This window comes from Halichoeres trimaculatus, unplaced genomic scaffold (assembly GCF_033239565.1).
Source record: "Halichoeres trimaculatus isolate MK-OKI-2021-1 unplaced genomic scaffold, fHalTri1.1 fHalTri1_scaffold_2, whole genome shotgun sequence".
Lineage (NCBI taxonomy): Eukaryota > Metazoa > Chordata > Actinopteri > Labriformes > Labridae > Halichoeres > Halichoeres trimaculatus.
Window position 1 is genome coordinate 25033304 of NW_027437180.1, and position 18663 is coordinate 25051966.

An 18663-nucleotide genomic window follows, 5' to 3' on the forward strand; every position below is an offset into this window, starting at 1 on the left:
ACTCTCCTTAGCTTTTTTCTGTGTAGAGCACAGAAATCAAGTCCTCCAATCATCTTCTCTTCAAGAAATAATTAATTTCTGTCAAAAATCTAATCTATACAAGAGGGATGTGTTTGGGCATCTGTAAAAATGATAACCAGGCTGGACGGCTGGAGAGGATCTCTTATGAAGGCTCCTATTCGGCTCTGAGCCCCTTTTTTGTAATAATTATTATTTTGTGGGCATTTTTAATGACTTTAAAATGCAGCTGAAGAGAAAGGAGTATAGAGTGGGGAAAGACCTGCTGCAAAGGGTTTCACTTTAACTTTTTAAATGCTAGGGATATGACATCTCTTTAATTTTTAACCCTTTAATGCTCCATCCAGAATTTTCTTTTTGATTTATTTTTTATGTTGTTGGAGCACTAAGATCAGAAAACAAAAATATCCAGAAAATATTTCAAGTGTAGAGCCGACCCAATCAGGTTTTTACTCAATATTTTCAATGAGATATAGCAACTCAAAACAGCTCAACTAAATGGTTAAGCAGCAAGTTAAAGGGTTAAGCCAACAGGCAACCCAGCCCTACGCCTTTTATAACGACTTGAGTTCACTACATCACACAGTTAGGCCAGGCTTTACCAGGACTTAGAAAATGACACAAAGAGCCTGTGAATTTGAGAAATGTTTGTCTATTATCTTTGTCGTCAGGAGGCTCCTTTGCTGAGTTGATTTGATTTATGTTGTACACCCCATGCTGCTCTTGAATGTTGTCGTTGTGAAAGTGTAGAGCTTAACTCAAACACTGAAGCTGTTTGTTTGCATTGTCCATTTCATTTCTTTTCAGTTTCCGCACCAGTAAAGGCCTGGGTTACTCTGCACACTTTGTGGGCGGCTGTTTGATAGTGACCTCATTAAAATCCAAGGGGAAAGGATTCCAGCACTGTGTAAAGTACGACTTCAAACCGCAGAAGGTATGAAGAAAAACACAAACAGATGCCTGATAATCTCGCTTAAGCAAACCTTGATACACAAAAAAAAGAATGACACTGAAAGCGTCTGTAAAAGGATCACAGAAGTCATATGTCAGTCCTCACATAAGCAGTCACATGCACACACCTATATTAAATCTAGCCCTTGCTGTGAGAAAACACTGTCACATCTGGCCTGACTCTTGGGAGGAGCAGTGCTGGAATAAAGAGGAATCAGGGCGACAGGAGAAAAGGATTATTCAATACTTTGTATCCCCTCTGGGCACAGCACACACTGCAGACCACTGCAGTGAGAAAGATGCTCAGCCTGTGGACAATATCGAAAGTCTTCCTCATGGCCATGAAGGCACCACCATCTGTCAGTGATCCTCATGACACTGATTTTAACTGATGTTTAACTCTATTTTAAATTTAGTTGAGTCACATTAACCTATTTCACAATGGAAACACTGTTAACCCATTTCAGAAAAAGACTGGAAACCTGAGCAGGTGGGGTTGTAGCTGGAGGGGACAGGAGCATGATGGGATCGGTATAATTGAGTCAGGAAGAAGATTCTCGACACATGCTGACATGTATCTTGTTTTGGGTGATTGATTCTCCTGATACACAGAAATAGATTCCCATTGTTTCTCTTTTTTTCTTGCAGTGGTACATGGTGACTCTTGTTCACGTCTACAACCGCTGGAAAAACAGTGAAATTAGCTGCTATGTGAACGGGGAACTGGCTTCTTTTGGAGACATTGCCTGGTTTGTCAACACCAGTGACGTGAGTAATAACACTTTAAACATCTCTTATTCCTGATTCATTTGTCTAAGAAAATCCATGACACCCTCTGGCAAGCTAACATATACACTAACAGAAATGTTGTGTTGTAGAACTGTATGCAGCACATTTTCTGATCGAATGGTATACATTTCAGAGCCTCATACTTCTTCAAGATACAGAAAGGCTGACATCCTTCTCATGCTCTCATTACACACAAATGTGTGATCTTGATGTTTATGATCAGGAGCAATGGATGATTTAAAGTTCCCATATTATGCTCCTTTTCTGCAGTTTAATATAGTTCATTGATGTCTTCATGAAATGGTAGTAACATGTTTTGGTCCAAAAAGCCAAATAATCAAGCACAGCAGCATTGTTTCCTGGTTCTCATAGCCCCTCTGTTCAGAACGCTCTGATTTAGTGGGCGTGACCTTCAGATGTGTAAATGAGCCACCGCTGATACCGCCCCGCCCTGAGTGCACAGTGTTTAGAAAACATCGAAGCTTCTTCTACCGTAACATTACAGGCTAAAACAACAGGCTAACCGCAGCTAAAGTTAGCATCCTGAAGCTAAGACAGAGACAGGGGGGACGTTGAGGAAAAGCTCTTACATCTGCTCCACAGCACACAGCCTTTAAAATACTCACATTTCCAGGGTCCGAGGTTTGTTGGTGGATGGTTGGTAATGCGTCTGGATTCAGGACCAGTCTATTCGCTAGCTCTCTGTTGTACTGTCCAAAGTTGGAAAAGCAGTCGGCCGTGAAGTGACTAGCACACACATGCACAGTTTTACTGAGTGTAGCTGGCACATTTCCTTGATAAATGAACTCTAGCCAATTAGTCTTGTCTTCTTCCGAGATGGGAAGCTTGTGCATGGAACTATGTGGCTGTTTACAGCCAAAAACAAAGCAGTGATGGCTCTTCAGCTTTGGCATTCTCCTCCCAGCTGCTGAAGAGATTTATCTCCAGCAGCGTGGAGAGGGGTGGGTGGGGGGTATCTGCTCCCGTGGACCAATCAGGTCAGACTTGCTCCTGATTGGTCAAAAAAGGGAATAGCTGATGTCGGCAAATCCCCGGAATTCAAACAGCTCGTTTTAGGTCAGGATTTTACATTCATAAGCACTACTAAATACAGGTTTTGTCATGAAATATCACATTTTGTGGGCTGGGAGGAAAGCCAAAGACCCACAAATTTCCCTAAAAGACTTAATAAAGTGATTGTTGCATAATATGGGACCTTTAACTGTTCTCTTCATGTTCTGTTGTGGAGAATACAGTTAAAAACTGCTTGAAATACACATCCTGCACCCCTTACAAATCACTGTACGAGCGTTGTTGCTGTCACCATGATTGCCCTCTCTCATGCTGTGGTATGAGGTTCTAAAATCAAATTTAGTGTTGAATGAAAATGCCTCCACAGTTAAGTATAATCCCCCAGATGTGTCAGAATGTCAGAAAGCAAATTGCATAAACTTAATTGAGATGAAGCTTCATCGTTCTCAACACTTGCGCTCTGTGTCACTGACCAAAAGCAGAGAAAGATCTCTTAAGCTACAGTTTGAGGCTGTGTATTGACATAAATATTTTAGTCGTGTTTATCCTTTTTTCTTTAGTACACCCCATATCTTCTCATCCTCCCCCTTTTTCTCTTCATCTTGAGTTTTTATTTCTTTGCTTACATTCGGCTATGTTGGCTTCTCTAATCTCACGTCAAGCTTCTTCTACCTGAATCTCTCCCACTGCAGACGTTTGACAAGTGTTTCCTGGGATCGTCTGAGACAGCGGATGCCAACCGTGTGTTCTGTGGACAGATGGGGGCCGTGTACCTGTTTGGAGAGGCTCTCAGCGCTGCTCAGATTCTGGCTATCTATCAGCTGGGTCCGGGTTACCAGGTCAGAAGACATAAAACATCAGATGTTAGAGATCATTCAAGTGATGATGTGTTTGTAAAGCTGATTTATTAATGCCAAATTGGATGGCATTCTGAAACAGAAAAAGGAAATCTGAAGTTTGATACTACTCTCTCCTCAGGGCACATTCAAGTACAAGGCTGAGAGTGATTTGCTGTTCGCAGAGCATCATAAGACCCTTTTGTACGATGGCAAGCTGTCATCCAGCATCGCCTTTACTTATAACCCTCGCGCCACAGATGCCCAGCTCTGCCTTGAGTCCTCCCCGAAGGACAACGCCTCCATTTTTGTTCACTCACCCCATGCTCTCATGCTGCAGGTAATTATCCTTTTAACTTGGCATCTTGCTCATATAATAGGTAATTCTTGGAGCTGATACTGCCAGGGCTGCTATTATTTAAATATAACCTGAAGTCACTGTGCTGCACCAAGATGAAAGCATCATTGTTACAAATTGATTCCCCACCTGCACGCCTGCTCTTTCCCTCCCACTGTTCCATGTGTTTCAGGCTCTTCTGTTTTTTTCCTCCTCTGTGAAGAATGAAAGTTGCCTGGTTGGCATCTTATCTTTTTAGTAGCCTCATTAGGGCAGAGGTGTAAATGTGTTGAACTAGTTTGGCTCCTGCAGCTGCTGAAAACTGTCATCCTGGTGACATCCTTGTGAAACCAGGTATAAAATTGGAAACAACATACATGTAGCTGTGTGATTTTCCTCTAGGAGAAAGAGGTTGAAGCTCTCTGTATGCACACTGTCACTACACACATATACACAGGGATCCCAAACAACACCCTTTTTCTTCAGTCATGTTGAGCTCTTGTTTCTCAAGCACTAATTGAATTTTCTCTCATGCCCTCTCATCAAAGACAATGCTTTGTTTCTTTGTCAGTGAGGCTTCTGCTGCCATACAAACATATGCTCCCTCTAACACACACAATCACGCACACACACTGTGAAATATGAATGAATTCATGACCTATATTTTCAGCTTGGCTACATCATGGTGAAACATTCCAGTCCTATTGGGCCAATTGTTCAAAGAATTTAATCTGGATCAAAATGATCCGGATTTGGTAAAACCATTTTCTGCCATCCAGGATCAGGTAATCCATCTGAGAATTATGCTGTTTTTTCAAAGTAACTTTGGATTGGATTACCCTGATCTGGAGACGCAGTCTTCAAGACTGCCAAATCCTGATGATCAGTTCTCTAAATGGGACAACGTATCACAGTGTTGGCTATCAGCTGTGTAAAGAACAACAGGTAGAAGAGCCAAGACTTACTTTAAGTGTTTCTTATTTTGAGACAAAATACAAAAATAACTTCAAATTATTTTTTAATTTATTTTATGACCCCCTTATCTGGGCCACAACAAATAAAAAACAAATAGACATCATCAAATACATCGTGGATATTGTGGTTTTTTTCAAGAAGTCTTAAGTAAAAAAAGGCTAAATGTCCAATAGTCAACAAAATGAGAATGTTCAGAGGAAACCATAATGCTCATAATATTTGCATGCATTGTCCTGCACAATAATGCTACAGGGCACAATTTCCCTCTCTGTGACGATGTCTATGATCCACCTGAGCCTGTTGAAGAACCAGACCAGCCTCTGCCGTTCTGTCAGTATGAGGGGCTGAATGGATGTGTTGTAATGGATTCAACTGTTTGAAATTACAGAAAAAATTGAAATGAATATTTTCGTTTGCTATTGAAATCTGTTTGGGGGATTAATTCAATGGGGACAAGATCATTTTTATTTTAATTTTACTTTACTGAAAGGCTTCATTTGTAGCCTACCTACTTGGTCACAGTAACAGTTTAACAGTTCAAGTGCAAACTAAATGATACAAATGTATTATTTGAACAATTTTAAGGTTTTACTATATTTTCTTCCTGAAATCCACCTTGAATCCTACCCCCTGCTGGGATCAGGATAATCCTGTTTTTTGGATCAAAGTTATCCAGATCCTACTGAAAAGTTTTGAGCAACACAAACTGAGGGTTTGATCCAGATTGAAATTAGGATTGGGTTCTATGATCTAAACTGATTTTGAAGTCCTTCTTCCCTTCTTGAACAACCCATTTTCAAAAGTTAATCCAATCTGATGACCAAAATCTGATCAGATTACCTTTGAACAACTGGCCCACAGAGATCAAGAGCTTTACATTCAACAACATAGAAGCCTGTGCACGCAGCAGAACCCCGAACATATCAAGGAAAAGCATTCAGTTTTTACTCATCTTCTGTTTCCTGCATGTTTAATTCACGAGTGATCAAAAGACAAGTATTGACTGATATGAGGAATTCTGATCCCAAAAATCAACAATATCTTTCTTACCATGAAAGCCAAGAGTTTATAGCGAGGGTGCATTTTAGTGGGCAGAGATTGAAGGGTCACCAAAGCAGAGTTTAAATGAAGGATCTTGCTGCAACTACTTGCTAATACTGTCAAATATGTCAACACGAAATGCAAATCCTTGCATCTCACTGATCGTCAAAGTGAACATCATCATGACTTGTGACTGTATTAAATGGAGCTCCATGTGTGTTTGTTTCTTCAGGATGTGAAGGCCGTGGTGACTCACTCAGTGCAGAGTGGCATACACTCTATAGGAGGCGTGCAGGTCCTCTTCCCTCTATTTGCACAGCTGGATTTCTGCCAGCCCTCCAGCCATGAGCTGGACACCTCTGTCTGGTAAACACACAAACACACGCACACTTATTTATCTTTGTCTTGTTGCATCAAGCCATTGTGACACACCCAAGTGTAAATATTGAGGCTGGTAAGGCCACAGATTTACTCAGGTTTGACGCTCTTGGGTAGTGCCGTCCCACGGAGAAAAGGTTGAACTGTTATCCTGATTTGAAAGAATATTAAGCTCTCGCAATAGAAGGTTTAACATTTACTATGTGGAAATATAATTGTCAATGATGTACTCTGCATAAAGTATTGAACACTTGAGGGTTGGGTTATTTCTCATGGGGAGTGCCTGAAGTTTACTTATTACTAGATAAGCTTTATTTCAAGTCTAAGGATATACTTCAGCTGATGCCATCAGGGTACAACATGTTAAAGCTAGAGACTCGAAACCTTGAGAATCTTACTTTTGTGACTTGGAGTGGAGCTTGGAAAATTAAGACATTTATGAGGAGTGTGTTCAAGAAAAAAAATGCTATCAAGCTACACTTTAGGTCAGGTGGATTCTTCATGTTTGGAGGGACAAGTCAAGATACACACAAAGTTTGAAACTTTGATACAATTTTTAAAAATTTTCTCAATGATATTTTATTTATTATTTAGGGAACTGCCAAAAAACTATATTTTTAACAAAGAAAATAAGGTACATCCATATTGAATTACCTCAGCCCTCCTCTGTCGCTATGTGAGATCCGGAGTTTCATATTGCTTCTGGGCTTTCTTATGCCTTTAATCAGAGAGGACAGGACAGTGAATGTAACAGAAAAACAGGCCGCAGACTGGATTTTAACCCAGGTCTCCCTCTAGAAGGTGAACCTCATGGGACGAGACCTAGACTGCTAGGCCATCTGTGCCCCAAGTTATGTATTTTATACAAATCTGTGTTTTAATTCTGACTCTCTTGAGCTCACAGACTCTATAGAGAAGCAAAATTCTATCTGTTAAATGTCACTGATATAGCTGCTTTTGGAAACTCTTGACCAATGGGAGACGTTGAGAAATGATTTTTTTGAGATCATATTTGACTTGAGTGTTATATTTTGGGGCTTTACAGATAATTAACTAATCTGAAATAAACTGGTAAGCTGTAATGAGGTCACCAAAGTCTGTATCTGATATGGTCGGTGCACAGACAGACCAAATATTTTGTTAACTTTAGCGGTATCTGTCAACAGCCTTTTTTTAAAATCCCACTGAAAAAACATTTAGCTAAAGCTCTGTCCAAACAAATCCTCACAGTAAGCAGTCTGCTTCAGACTTCATTCTTTGATGGAATGCTGAGCTTGAAAGCTGTGAGGCCATCTTGCTTGTAAATAGCAAGGTTGTTACATCTCTCTGCCCTCAAGGTGATGCTAACCGGAATCTGTCTTGCTAACACAATGGGGACACGACACCCTCATTCAATCACATTTCATGTAGGATATACCCTTCACTGTCAGGGCTTTGTCAGCAGCTTACATGGATTATTGTCACTGTCTAACTCTCTCTCCCTTTTTTTGTCGCTATCTCCTTGTCTGCTTCCCAGCTGCACTTTGCTTTCTTTTGTGATGGAGCTCTTAAAGAACTCTGTGGCCATGCAAGAGCAGGTCCTGGCCTGCAAAGGCTTCCTCGTCATTGGCTACACTTTGGAAAAGGTGAGGCAAACAGATTGGTTAAGCTGGCACAGAAATGAACTATCACCCTGTAGCAGGTATTGAGCCCAGTGTGGCAGTGAGGCTGATCTTCATTCCCTTAATGCACCAACACTTAATATGAGGCATACTTTGTTTCCCCTCAGCTGTATTTGGAGGTCACAGCTGGCCTGTGTGCTTGTTAGGCAGAAGAGGAGCTCCTTCTCATCTTTCTCTGCATGTGACCTTTCCTTCCCCTCCCCTGTGTGGAGCCTCATTCACCCCTTTCTGCTTTCCACATCTCTGCCTCCTTTCCCTGACATATCGCCCTCTCCTTCCTCCCACCTCCTATTGTGCTCCTGTCGCACCTCTCTCTGTCTGTGCTCCAGTATTCCAAGGTGCACGTGACGCGGCCCGTACTGGACATCGTGCTGGCCTTTTCCAGATATCTTAGCAATTTGCAGAACGGCATCTTGCTGCTCAAGCAGCTGTGTGATCACATTCTGTTCAACCCTGCCATCTGGATTCATGCCCCTGCCAAGGTAACAGTAAGACCCAAACACACACACAGCAGCAGCAGCAGCACAGTTTGAACTGAGTTACTTTTTTAAAGATGGAAATATGTCCGCAAGCACTTAGTTGAGACACATACACAGATCTGCTACCTTAACATGCTCACTCACAGACCTGCACCGTCATCATCAGCTCCGTGCAGTGCTGCACTACTTTTTGATTTCAGTGTTTGAGAGTTCACCTCAGGGTCTATGGTGAGCTTGTAACTGACTGACTGTTATTTAGAAGAGGATTTGCCTGCAACACTTCCCAGCCTCTTTCTTTATTAAAATTAAGATGCACACAAACTGGCCAAAACTCATGCATCTGCTCTTGTTTTTTTTAGGTGCAGCTAACACTGTACACTTACCTGGCTACAGAGTTCATCAGTACAGTGACCATCTACAACACCATCCGCAGAGTGGGCACTGTACTCCAGGTCATGCACACACTAAAATACTACTACTGGGTTGTTAACCCACAGGACCGCAGTGGAATCATGCCCAAAGGCCTTGGTGAGGATATCTAAAGACACTAACCTGTATTGTTTGTATAGAGAAATGTAAAGATGGAACACTGCACCCAATGGTCTCATTTAAAGTATATAGTATGCACAGATGATGCATGTCCAGGCAGGTTATACAAGCATTTTTTTGTGCACATCAGGTGAATGATTTCGCTTTCGAAAAGAAAAAATAATCTCTGATTTTCTCGTCTGATCCAACTCATTCATACTTAATAATGAGTTATTAGCCATTGTTTCATGTTTTTTCTCTGGGCTTTCAGATGGTCCCAGGCCAAATGACAGGGAGCTTTTTCCTTTGCGAGCCTTCCTGCTGTTGTTTGTGAAGCAGCTCATAATGAAGGTAAGTCCATGAAGACAAAGACAGACTGAACAAAACACACTTTTACTGGCTCAATTAAAGAATAGTGAATTTCCAAAATCATGTGTTCTAGTGCCTCCATTTGTGATGTTTGTCTCACTGGTGAACTTTTCACTTCAGCCTTTGGTGTCTTTTCAAAATAACAGTATCTTCAGACCTGTATTACACTCAACAAGTAATTGATGCACATCACAATTAAACAAATTGTTGTATGAATCATAATTTACAGGATCATGGAGTCAAAGAAGATGAGCTACAGAGTATCCTCAACTACCTCCTTACCATGCATGAGGTAGGTATCTGCTGTGGTTCACCCATCACCCACCACCAGAGGGCAACACAACACTTCAGTACTCCCACCATCTGAAGAGCAGAACAAGAGCCATTCCTGTTTCTGAAAGCAGCATCACTGTTTCTTGTTATTTTGCCTGCCAGTCAGTGGACCTGACAGGAGTGGTTTTGTTTACGGTGGAGTGATGAATAACAACTGAATCAGTCAGATCAGTCAGAAAGGCAGTGAACCTTGTAAGAACAGAAGATGATTACAGCATTGCCTGAAAATGTAACTAACATGTCGCAGGCCTCTGTTTTATAGAGAAAAACATATCCTGACTGTAGAGTTAGAGATATTATTTTCAGAGAGTTTTTACTGCAGTATCCACAAAATCCAAGAATAGGCAGCATTAAATAATCTACCTTTATGTCTTTGTACAATTCCTGTGAGCTTTAAAATATTCCCTGAGGAAGTTGACTCTTTACATCTTTTATAATGAGTAAAGAGTCAACTTTAAAAACTGGAGTACATTCAGGTCTTAACTTCTCCACCTCACAGGATGACAACCTCATGGATGTGCTGCAGTTGTTGGTGGCTCTGATGTCTGAACATCCCGGGTCAATGATCCAGGCCTTCGACCAGCGCAATGGGATTCGGTAATGTTTAGGGTTTTTGATGGTTTGCAGATGAGCTCATAATTTTTTTAAATACAGTTTTTGCTCACAGTTAAAACATAAAACAACCTCACAGCATGTCTTCACTGTCATCATATTGTTGACACTTAAAACAAAACAATTGTTGAGTCTGGTTTTGTGTTTAATTTGTTAAATGATTACTTGAGGAAGTCTTTTCAATTCTTTGTATTTATTTGTATTTATTTGTATTTATTTGTCTGTCATAAAGAGCCACAAGTTATGTTGTTGATTTACTTTTCAGTTATTTTATGAATTCTTTTAACTTAAATGTAATTAGATTTTTTTTTGTTTTTACAGTGTGATTTACAAGCTTTTGGCCTCAAAGTCTGAACCAATTCGAGTGCAGGCACTCAAAGTTATGGGCTACTTTCTGAAATACATGACACCAAAGTAAGTATCGTCACAAAATCCAGGATAAATTTTCTATTCAGGGAAATTTATCAGAAATCGTGATTATACATAATGGGACAAAAGGTCCATTAATTTAGAAAATTGTAAGAAACTGCTCTCAGGTTTAAGATCCTCAATAAGAGGCTGCATATGAATAGTTCTAGTTGTTAATGTGAATTATTTTTCCAGTTTTAGGCCTTACTGTTAAAGATAGGCTACAAAATAAAAGTTGATTATGTGTGTTACTGCCACATGCTTATTTTAATATACCTTTACTTATACCTGTTTTTACCCCAAAGAGAGATAAGAGAATCAGAACACACTCTGGACATTTTTTTTATCTTCTAGTCCAGATGCAAGTCTGACTGAGACTTTTTGTCTCAGTCAGGGTCGACTCTTACTTCTAATCCAAGCTACAGTGAAAGCAGAAGTTAAGCCATAATCAAAGATGAAAGTGATGAAAGCTTTTCAGTGAAGACCTTTTTCATTTAGAGCAGCGTGGAATCTCTTTTCATTTCCTCTGTAGCCAAAGTCAGCTGGAGCTCAGCTGATTTATATTTCTGCAGATATCAATTGCTGCAACTCTTTGAATCATCAAAAACTCCAGATTTTCTGTTGTCATTTCCTGGAAGATTTTTTTTTCCAAGAGTTGTTCAGTATTTTTCAAATAAAAATTCCAGTTGTGGTCAGTTAGTGCTTTTATCTAAAGACATGTTTTTTTTATTTATTTTTGCATTAAAGCTTTGTTTTACCAGAAATTCCCACTGAGATTAAAAATACATTTAACAAGACAGACCAAGGCTAGGTAGCAAGTATATCACGTGGCAGTTTGGTAATTCCCCTCAAACGATGATGGTTTGACAAATAATGATGTGTACTAACCAACCTTTGATCTCCTAATACCCTGACCAGGAGAAAATCTGAGGTCATGCTGAGTCATGGCCTCTTCTCGCTGCTCACTGAACGCCTGATGCTCCACTCGAGCCAGTTCACAATGACAACCTACAACGTGCTCTTTGAGGTTAGCCCTCTGCGTACACACACACACGCACACTCCAATAATCACTGAAAGCTTTAATAACTTCTGTATTTTACTGAATGATGGTATTCATTTATCTAACTTTGTTGCCTTCTTAACCAAGATTCTTTTTGCCTCATTAAAATCTACCATGACACTTCATTAAAGTGATAAAATGTGTGGCCTACTACCTGCAAACACTTAATTCAAGTTATTTATCAGCGTAGGACCTGATAGTGAAACATATATAGTGCTTTGTGTATTCCATAGTGAGGTTTGTTTCTGTGTTATTGTTTAGACCGATGTGGATATTTACGACTTGAATCCTCTCTCTGTCCCCCGGTAGATCCTCACAGAGCAGATCTGCACTCAAGTGATCCATAAACAGCATCCGGACCCCGACTCCACTGTGAAGATTCTCAACCCGCGTAAGTGCCTCCTCTGCACCACACTGCTCTCCTAAATCATCTCCTTCACCGTACCCCTCTACATACCTATTGCTCCTCACTGCACCAGAGGATATATTCCCTGTGGAGCCGTGCGATGGCTCTGTACAGTCAAACAAATGAAAGGCATAAATTTCACAGCCGGAGGGTATTCTCACACAACCAAACGCCAGATGTAAACCTAGGATGAGGATGGTCGGTGTGACAAATGTACACACATCTGCGAGGTTTATTGGAATCGGTATCATTTTTTTACGATTTTATTTGCACATAACAACATGATTAATGTAAGAAACTTGCATTATTTTAGGAGTGTTATTTACATTTTTTTAAGTTCATTTTTTAGTTTGATTTTAATTTAAGACTTTTAATGCTTGTACTCAAAAAGTGCATATGCAGAGTACCATCTTTTTTCCCCAAAAAATTGATTATGCACTTTTTTATTTTTTTCAGACCTAAAGATTTTGTTTTTTGTGTATTCAATTATCACATATATATTTTAAACATTAATGGATAAAACAGAAAAGTTCCACCATTCAGTGTATGATGAAAGTACACTTAAATGGATGCATACTATGAATGCATAGTTTTGAGTACCACATTACCCTTAACACACACATAAACACACACACATCTCTTTAACACATACACAGCTTCTTTCCACTGTGTTAGTATGGGTAGAAAATCCCAGGTTTTTATCCACCGCAGGATAAAAAGCTGGATTTCCAGGCTAGGATCAGTGTTTTTATCCTTTTTTTTTCACCTCCTGTATGTCAATTTTTTTCTGTTTTGAAGTCATAAGTATTCATTTCAGCTGAGAAAAAACCTTCCCTGTCTTTTCCACACATACATTCACCTTGTGCACACACTCACAGAACATCTTTAATCAGTTTGAAATCCAAGCACTTGGTACAATCACAACCAAGGTTTACTTCCAACCAGCCTTAATCTGACAAGGCCCCGCTGTAGTCACACTTTGATTATCTTAAGCCTTTATTGTGTTAAAAACTTTCCGATCCAACCATCCTAGACAGGCGGTATATATCACCGAAACCCTGTACGGCTTTTTTACATGTGAGCGCATACTATGGAACGTAGAGCGGTGGTCTGGTTCTCCTTTACCGTGCATTCTCTTGATTTAATCTGTGACAAACTCCCAAAATGGCCCCCTGATTGCAGTCTTTAGTAACGTCAGAGCCAATCAAACAAACCAAGGAAGTACCGTTTCCCTCAAATTAACTCAAGGGAAAGTAAACCAAGAGCAAATGGAAAAAAGAAGGGAATACGCCATCCCTCCGTCCTCATTCCCGGTACATGCTGGGGTAATTTTCTGGCGGTAAAGGTTCAGCGACTCATAATTTGAGTGACTAAGGCGTAGAAACAACACAACCGTCTGCTGGGGCAAGGGGGCATCGGTTAGCGCCAAGGTCTGAAGAGACAAGTGAAATCCAAGCCCCACCGTCTCGCTGCTCAGAGCAAATGAACATTGACACTGTCTAGATAATTCATCTAAACAGTCAGTCTCTTTGGTTTAACCGAAGCCAAGCCTTCCAGAGAGGGCCTGTGTCTCTGAATCTCCTGTTTGAAACAATACCAAAACCATTACAGTGTGATAAAGATCAATGGCTACGTCTTTTTTTATTCTCCTCTGCTCTGTTTTTCTTACACCGGGCACAAATTTTCAGGTGTGTAGCTGCAAGTTCAGATAGTTTGTGACTCAGTGATTTGCACATGTTGAGACTAATGTGTGTGATTTTGTTGTTGATTTGTGCAGTTTTCCCTTTTGTGCCACAGAGCTGGTTATATTTCCAAGAAAAATGATGAATGTTTCCGAATCCAACATTTTTTTGTTGTGCTCCTTGAAAATACAACTTTGTGTTGTAAAGGGAATATTACAAAAACAGACGTTCTCTTTGAGCAGAAAAGGAAGTTTGTTGGACATTTTTAGGCACTTCCCTCAAGTTTTTTCTCCTTAACTATGAACATATTTTTCTATAAACAGATTGTATGTTCTGTTTTTATTTCCAGAAATTCTGAAGGTAATAGCTGCCCTGCTGAAAAACTCTCCCCCATCCCCCGAGAGCATGGAGGTGCGCAGAGTCTTTCTGTCAGACATGATCAAACTGTTCAATAACAGCCGAGAGAACCGCAGGTAAGAAACCAACTGCTTCACGAATAGGAGAACTGCATCACACGCTACAATCCGTGCAGTTTGAGCACGCCAAGGGAGTCACATAAAGAGCTCAATCGTGCTGTTCTGTTTCAGGAGCCTGCTGCAGTGCTCCGTGTGGCAGGAGTGGATGCTCTCTCTGTGCTTCATCAACCCACGAAACAGTGAGGAGCAGAAAATCACAGAGATGGTGTACGCCATCTTCCGCATCCTGCTGTACCACGCCATCAAATATGAGTGGGGCGGCTGGCGAGTCTGGGTGGACACCCTGTCCATCACCCATTCCAAGGTCAGAGCGCTCATTACAAGCATGCACACCCCACACACACTATTATACACACACTTAAATACAGCTTTGTTTATCTTCCTTTCTCCCCTCATCTGTTACATTTTCAGTTGTTTCTTTAAGTTTTACCTCACACACTCTTCATCTCTTCTACACACACACTCCAGTTTTGCAGAAGTGTCGTCAGCCTAAACATGCACCATGTGACTGTAACTGTAACCCTCCTTCTAAGCTCAAATCCAGCTGAATTTACAGCAGTCTGAGCCCTCAGCTCTGTCACCCATATGTTAGGTTAAAGTGTGACATAATGCAGTTTGTGAAATAAGAAATTAGAAAGCATTATCGTCTGACCCTCTAAGCTGTAGTTTAGAGTAGCACAGTAATTGAACCTCGCCTCTTCGTGCCCATCTGATTAAGCTATGGAAGCTGTTTGAAAGTTAGTTGGGATATAAACCAATGAGAATGAGCCCACCAGCCCCTCCACTCCTGTATTTATATTTCAAGTCTCTTTCCTTCACGCTGATAAAAATAAACTCCTGGCACTTCTTATTTCCAAAAGCTGAATTTTAAACACTACTTTAGAAATTCACTGTTGATATCACGTTTCCTGATTCTCCTCCAAAGCAGTGAAGTAATTGAGGTTGGTGTCAGATTGTGGTCAGAGAGCTTTTTAAGCCCAGCAGATTGAATGGTGAGTTAAAGAAGTGCTGGTGATACGAGATGCCTCACTGTAGCGAGTGGGGGTGCTGTGAGCATTGGTGTCCAGTAGGGGGCACAGATAGACTGCTCAGGAAGATGGGTCATACCAAAGAACAGTGGTGTATGTGTGTGTGTATGCTTGATGTTTATCTCTGCACACCTCTTAACACTGTAAAACTAACCTGCAGGGAGACAAACACAAACGCAGATCTAATATGGGTCCATACCAGTGTTTGAGGGCTGCATTAAAAGGAAAACACAAACAAAGAAAAGGAAAATTTCACATCATGTATCACAATACACATACAGTGTGTTTTTAACTTGAAAAGTGTGAGTAATTTTCTCTTTCTGCTCAATTAAAACAGTGAAATTAATGTGTTTTTTTCTCTTTAAAGATATTAAATCTAACAGTCAACAAGTCAACGTAGATTGCCATACTGGCGTAAGAAAAAAAAACATATGATGTTAATAAATAAGTATGAATTGGAAAATAGTTTTAATTTCACCTGTTTATGTTGTGCATTTCTTCACATAGGATTTCATCTCATTCTAACCCTCAGTGCTTGTTCCATCCGCTCAAATAGCTGCAGTGTTTTCAGGGTCCCACCTTGCAATCTGACAAAGTGCAGAAACTGTTTATTGTTCTTTGTACACGGCGAGTTGTAATTGCCTTTTTTTCCCTATAATTGCAGAAGATTAATTCTCTTTCTTCTTGGCTCTGGTTACAGTTCCCAGCCCTTGTTTAACAACACAATCTCACACACAGTGTTTGTGAATAAACCCATGCACTTGTAAGATGTGAGATAAACACACACACAAACGCGCACACTTTTCCAGCACAGAGCAGAGCCCCTGCCTATGAGTAGGGTAGTTGCAGTGGGAGCTAGCCGCTGAGATACATGCATCTGCTATAAAAAAAAAAAAAAAGCTAAAGAAACTCAATTGCAATTTTATTGTCCCGTTTGATAGATTTCCTGCCACCTTTGTAGCACCAAAGCTGTTTGTCACTGTTGCTCTCTCCTCCCACTGCTGCGGGGCTGTGTGCACACACAGGATAGTGTGTGTGCATGTGTGTATGTGTGAATGTGAGTTACAAGGCACGTTTTCTCCTTGCCCTCCTTTTCTCTTGGGCTCTAGGAAGCCCTTCTCTCTGAGCCCATTGAATATTCATCGGAACTGTGCGAGAACAATCAGAGAAACAAGGCCTCATAAATACAACCAGCGCTGTGGGAGCTTCTTGATAAATGCATACATGCTTTCACAAATACATACTTGCACACATTTCCTTAACATGGACCTTTTGATTCTGTCAGTCTTTTGTAAACTAGTTTATAGTCCTCACTTTGGAATTTTATCAAATTAAGGAATTGATGCTGAAGCCTGTTTGTTCCTCTTTACTGACACTTACTCTTTATGCTTTAGATTTTGTCTATGAATGAGAATTTATGTACATGATTTTTGTTAATGTGCTCTAAGATAAAATTCATTTTGCAACAAAGAAAAAATATTTAAAAGAAAGTACACACAAACTAAAAAGAAGCTGTCACCAGTGAAAATTATAGAATGTATGCTGTACAATTTGAGTTTCCTATTTCTGCTCAAAGTTCTCCTTCTTTCCAGGTTTTATTGGCTATAAAACATTGGATATTAAACTCTTTATATTCACTCACACCTGCTAGAAGTTCTTGCAGGAGCAATTCGACTTCTGGTACATTCTCTAAAATAGCCATTTACTAACAGATTGACTTCACAGTGAATAAATTAATCTGATAATGAATCTCAAAGTAGATTAAAGTGTGCAAGCTTTACTGCAAACAATGCAGATGCTTGGTTTGTCACGACCCCACTTCCTCATGAGTTCAAGCCACTCTTGTTGTGATGTGGTGAAGTGGCTCGCTTAGCATTCAGAGGTTTTTAATTTCAGATTATATTACCTTCATTGCCTCACATCGGAGTAGGAAGAAGCACAAAGAAACTGGCTATGATTCTTTTAAAATCTGAATCATGAGAGGATGAATAAATCTGTTTGCACGGAGCTGCTTTCTTTGTGCCTGCATGTGTTAGTAAGTGTAGCCTCTGATGTCAGTCATTAGAAAGAGTGTCTGCACTTTCCTACTCTGTGAATAGACAGATGTTCCTGCAGGTGGGCACAGTGACACAACAACCCCCCCTACTATCAGCACACAAACCCACCCAAGGTGCCCCTCATCCATCTCTGCGCACAAATCAGTTTGAGAAGGAGTTCTCCGAAAGAAAACGTCTGGGGCATGAAGGTTCCTCTGTCCTTCACTCTTCTTCTGTCAGTTAACTTCATTATACATGTCAGACATTTAACCACTAAGAGAAATATGAGCTAACAGATCCTTGACAAAGTATAATAAACATCATGAGCGGTGGCTCTCTAAAGCTGGAAGACTTTAATTAAAGTGGTGCTAATCACAGTTTCCAAGTTAGAGGGGAAATGTGGAAGAGTTTTGCCATTCAACTTTATTTTTTGGAGCTGTGCACATTTAATTCACACACTGGGTGGTTAAACAAATTGTTTATATGTTTTTGAACAAAATTCTGTTTGAGGATACAGTATGTCTCAGCGCAGCCACTAGCCGTGAGCTGTAGCTACGCATAATGGCTAAGGCTTTTACTTGAAAATGCTTTTCTACCTAGTTTACAACAAGTACAGACGACCAATGGCATGTCATAGCATGATGGCAGTATTTTGATTAAGTAAACAGAGATACAGCTGTATAAAAGCTGTGACGGTTAAACAAGCATACAACTGTTTAACTGGAGCAAAGCTTTATTAGCGTAGGAGTGTTGGTACTAACCAGCAAAGAGTAACGAAGGCTGCTGATGCTAACCCTGCACATTCCTCAATGATATCCACAAACCACTTCGACATAGTTTGTTAAACCATGTAACAAACAGCTGTTTGACTTTGGCTACATTTAAGTGTTTCCTGACTTTTTAAAAAGATGAAGTTTAATTTTCTGTTTTGATGATTTGAAAAGTAGTCACCTTAATTCAGACATTTTACACGCGGTCAGCCGTCTTAATGGGTTCAGATAGATGCACTGATATTAAAACAAAGGAGGAGAAAGTGAGGACATAAAAAAATACATGCTAGATAACTGCCCTGTATTCAGAGTTGTTGTTAAAATTCAAAAGAAAAAGAAACTAGCAATGTTGGATTTGATCAGATTCTGCAATTCTTTGTCAATATCTGGTTATTGAAGCAAATAATAGAGAAATCAAAGTGCTAGGTAGTTATGTTTTAATTTGCTGTAGTGTGCA

General features: G+C 40.2%; 1 protein-coding gene across 5 annotated transcripts in view; it reads left to right on the forward strand.

Annotated features, from left to right (window-relative positions):
- The window catches only part of lrba (LPS-responsive vesicle trafficking, beach and anchor containing), a 198139-nt gene that overhangs the window by 40501 nt on the left and 138975 nt on the right, over window positions 1-18663 (forward strand). For all 5 annotated transcript variants that reach the window (XM_074686425.1, XM_074686435.1, XM_074686454.1 and 2 more), the window contains exons 6-21: window positions 826-952; window positions 1618-1737; window positions 3483-3629; window positions 3769-3966; window positions 6212-6345; window positions 7874-7982; window positions 8348-8500; window positions 8857-9025; window positions 9297-9376; window positions 9624-9686; window positions 10227-10324; window positions 10661-10753; window positions 11666-11774; window positions 12118-12199; window positions 14246-14369; window positions 14484-14676. In XM_074686425.1, coding sequence (XP_074542526.1) covers window positions 826-952; window positions 1618-1737; window positions 3483-3629; window positions 3769-3966; window positions 6212-6345; window positions 7874-7982; window positions 8348-8500; window positions 8857-9025; window positions 9297-9376; window positions 9624-9686; window positions 10227-10324; window positions 10661-10753; window positions 11666-11774; window positions 12118-12199; window positions 14246-14369; window positions 14484-14676 — 1999 coding nt within the window. The remainder of the gene's footprint in view (window positions 1-825; window positions 953-1617; window positions 1738-3482; window positions 3630-3768; window positions 3967-6211; window positions 6346-7873; window positions 7983-8347; window positions 8501-8856; window positions 9026-9296; window positions 9377-9623; window positions 9687-10226; window positions 10325-10660; window positions 10754-11665; window positions 11775-12117; window positions 12200-14245; window positions 14370-14483; window positions 14677-18663) is intronic.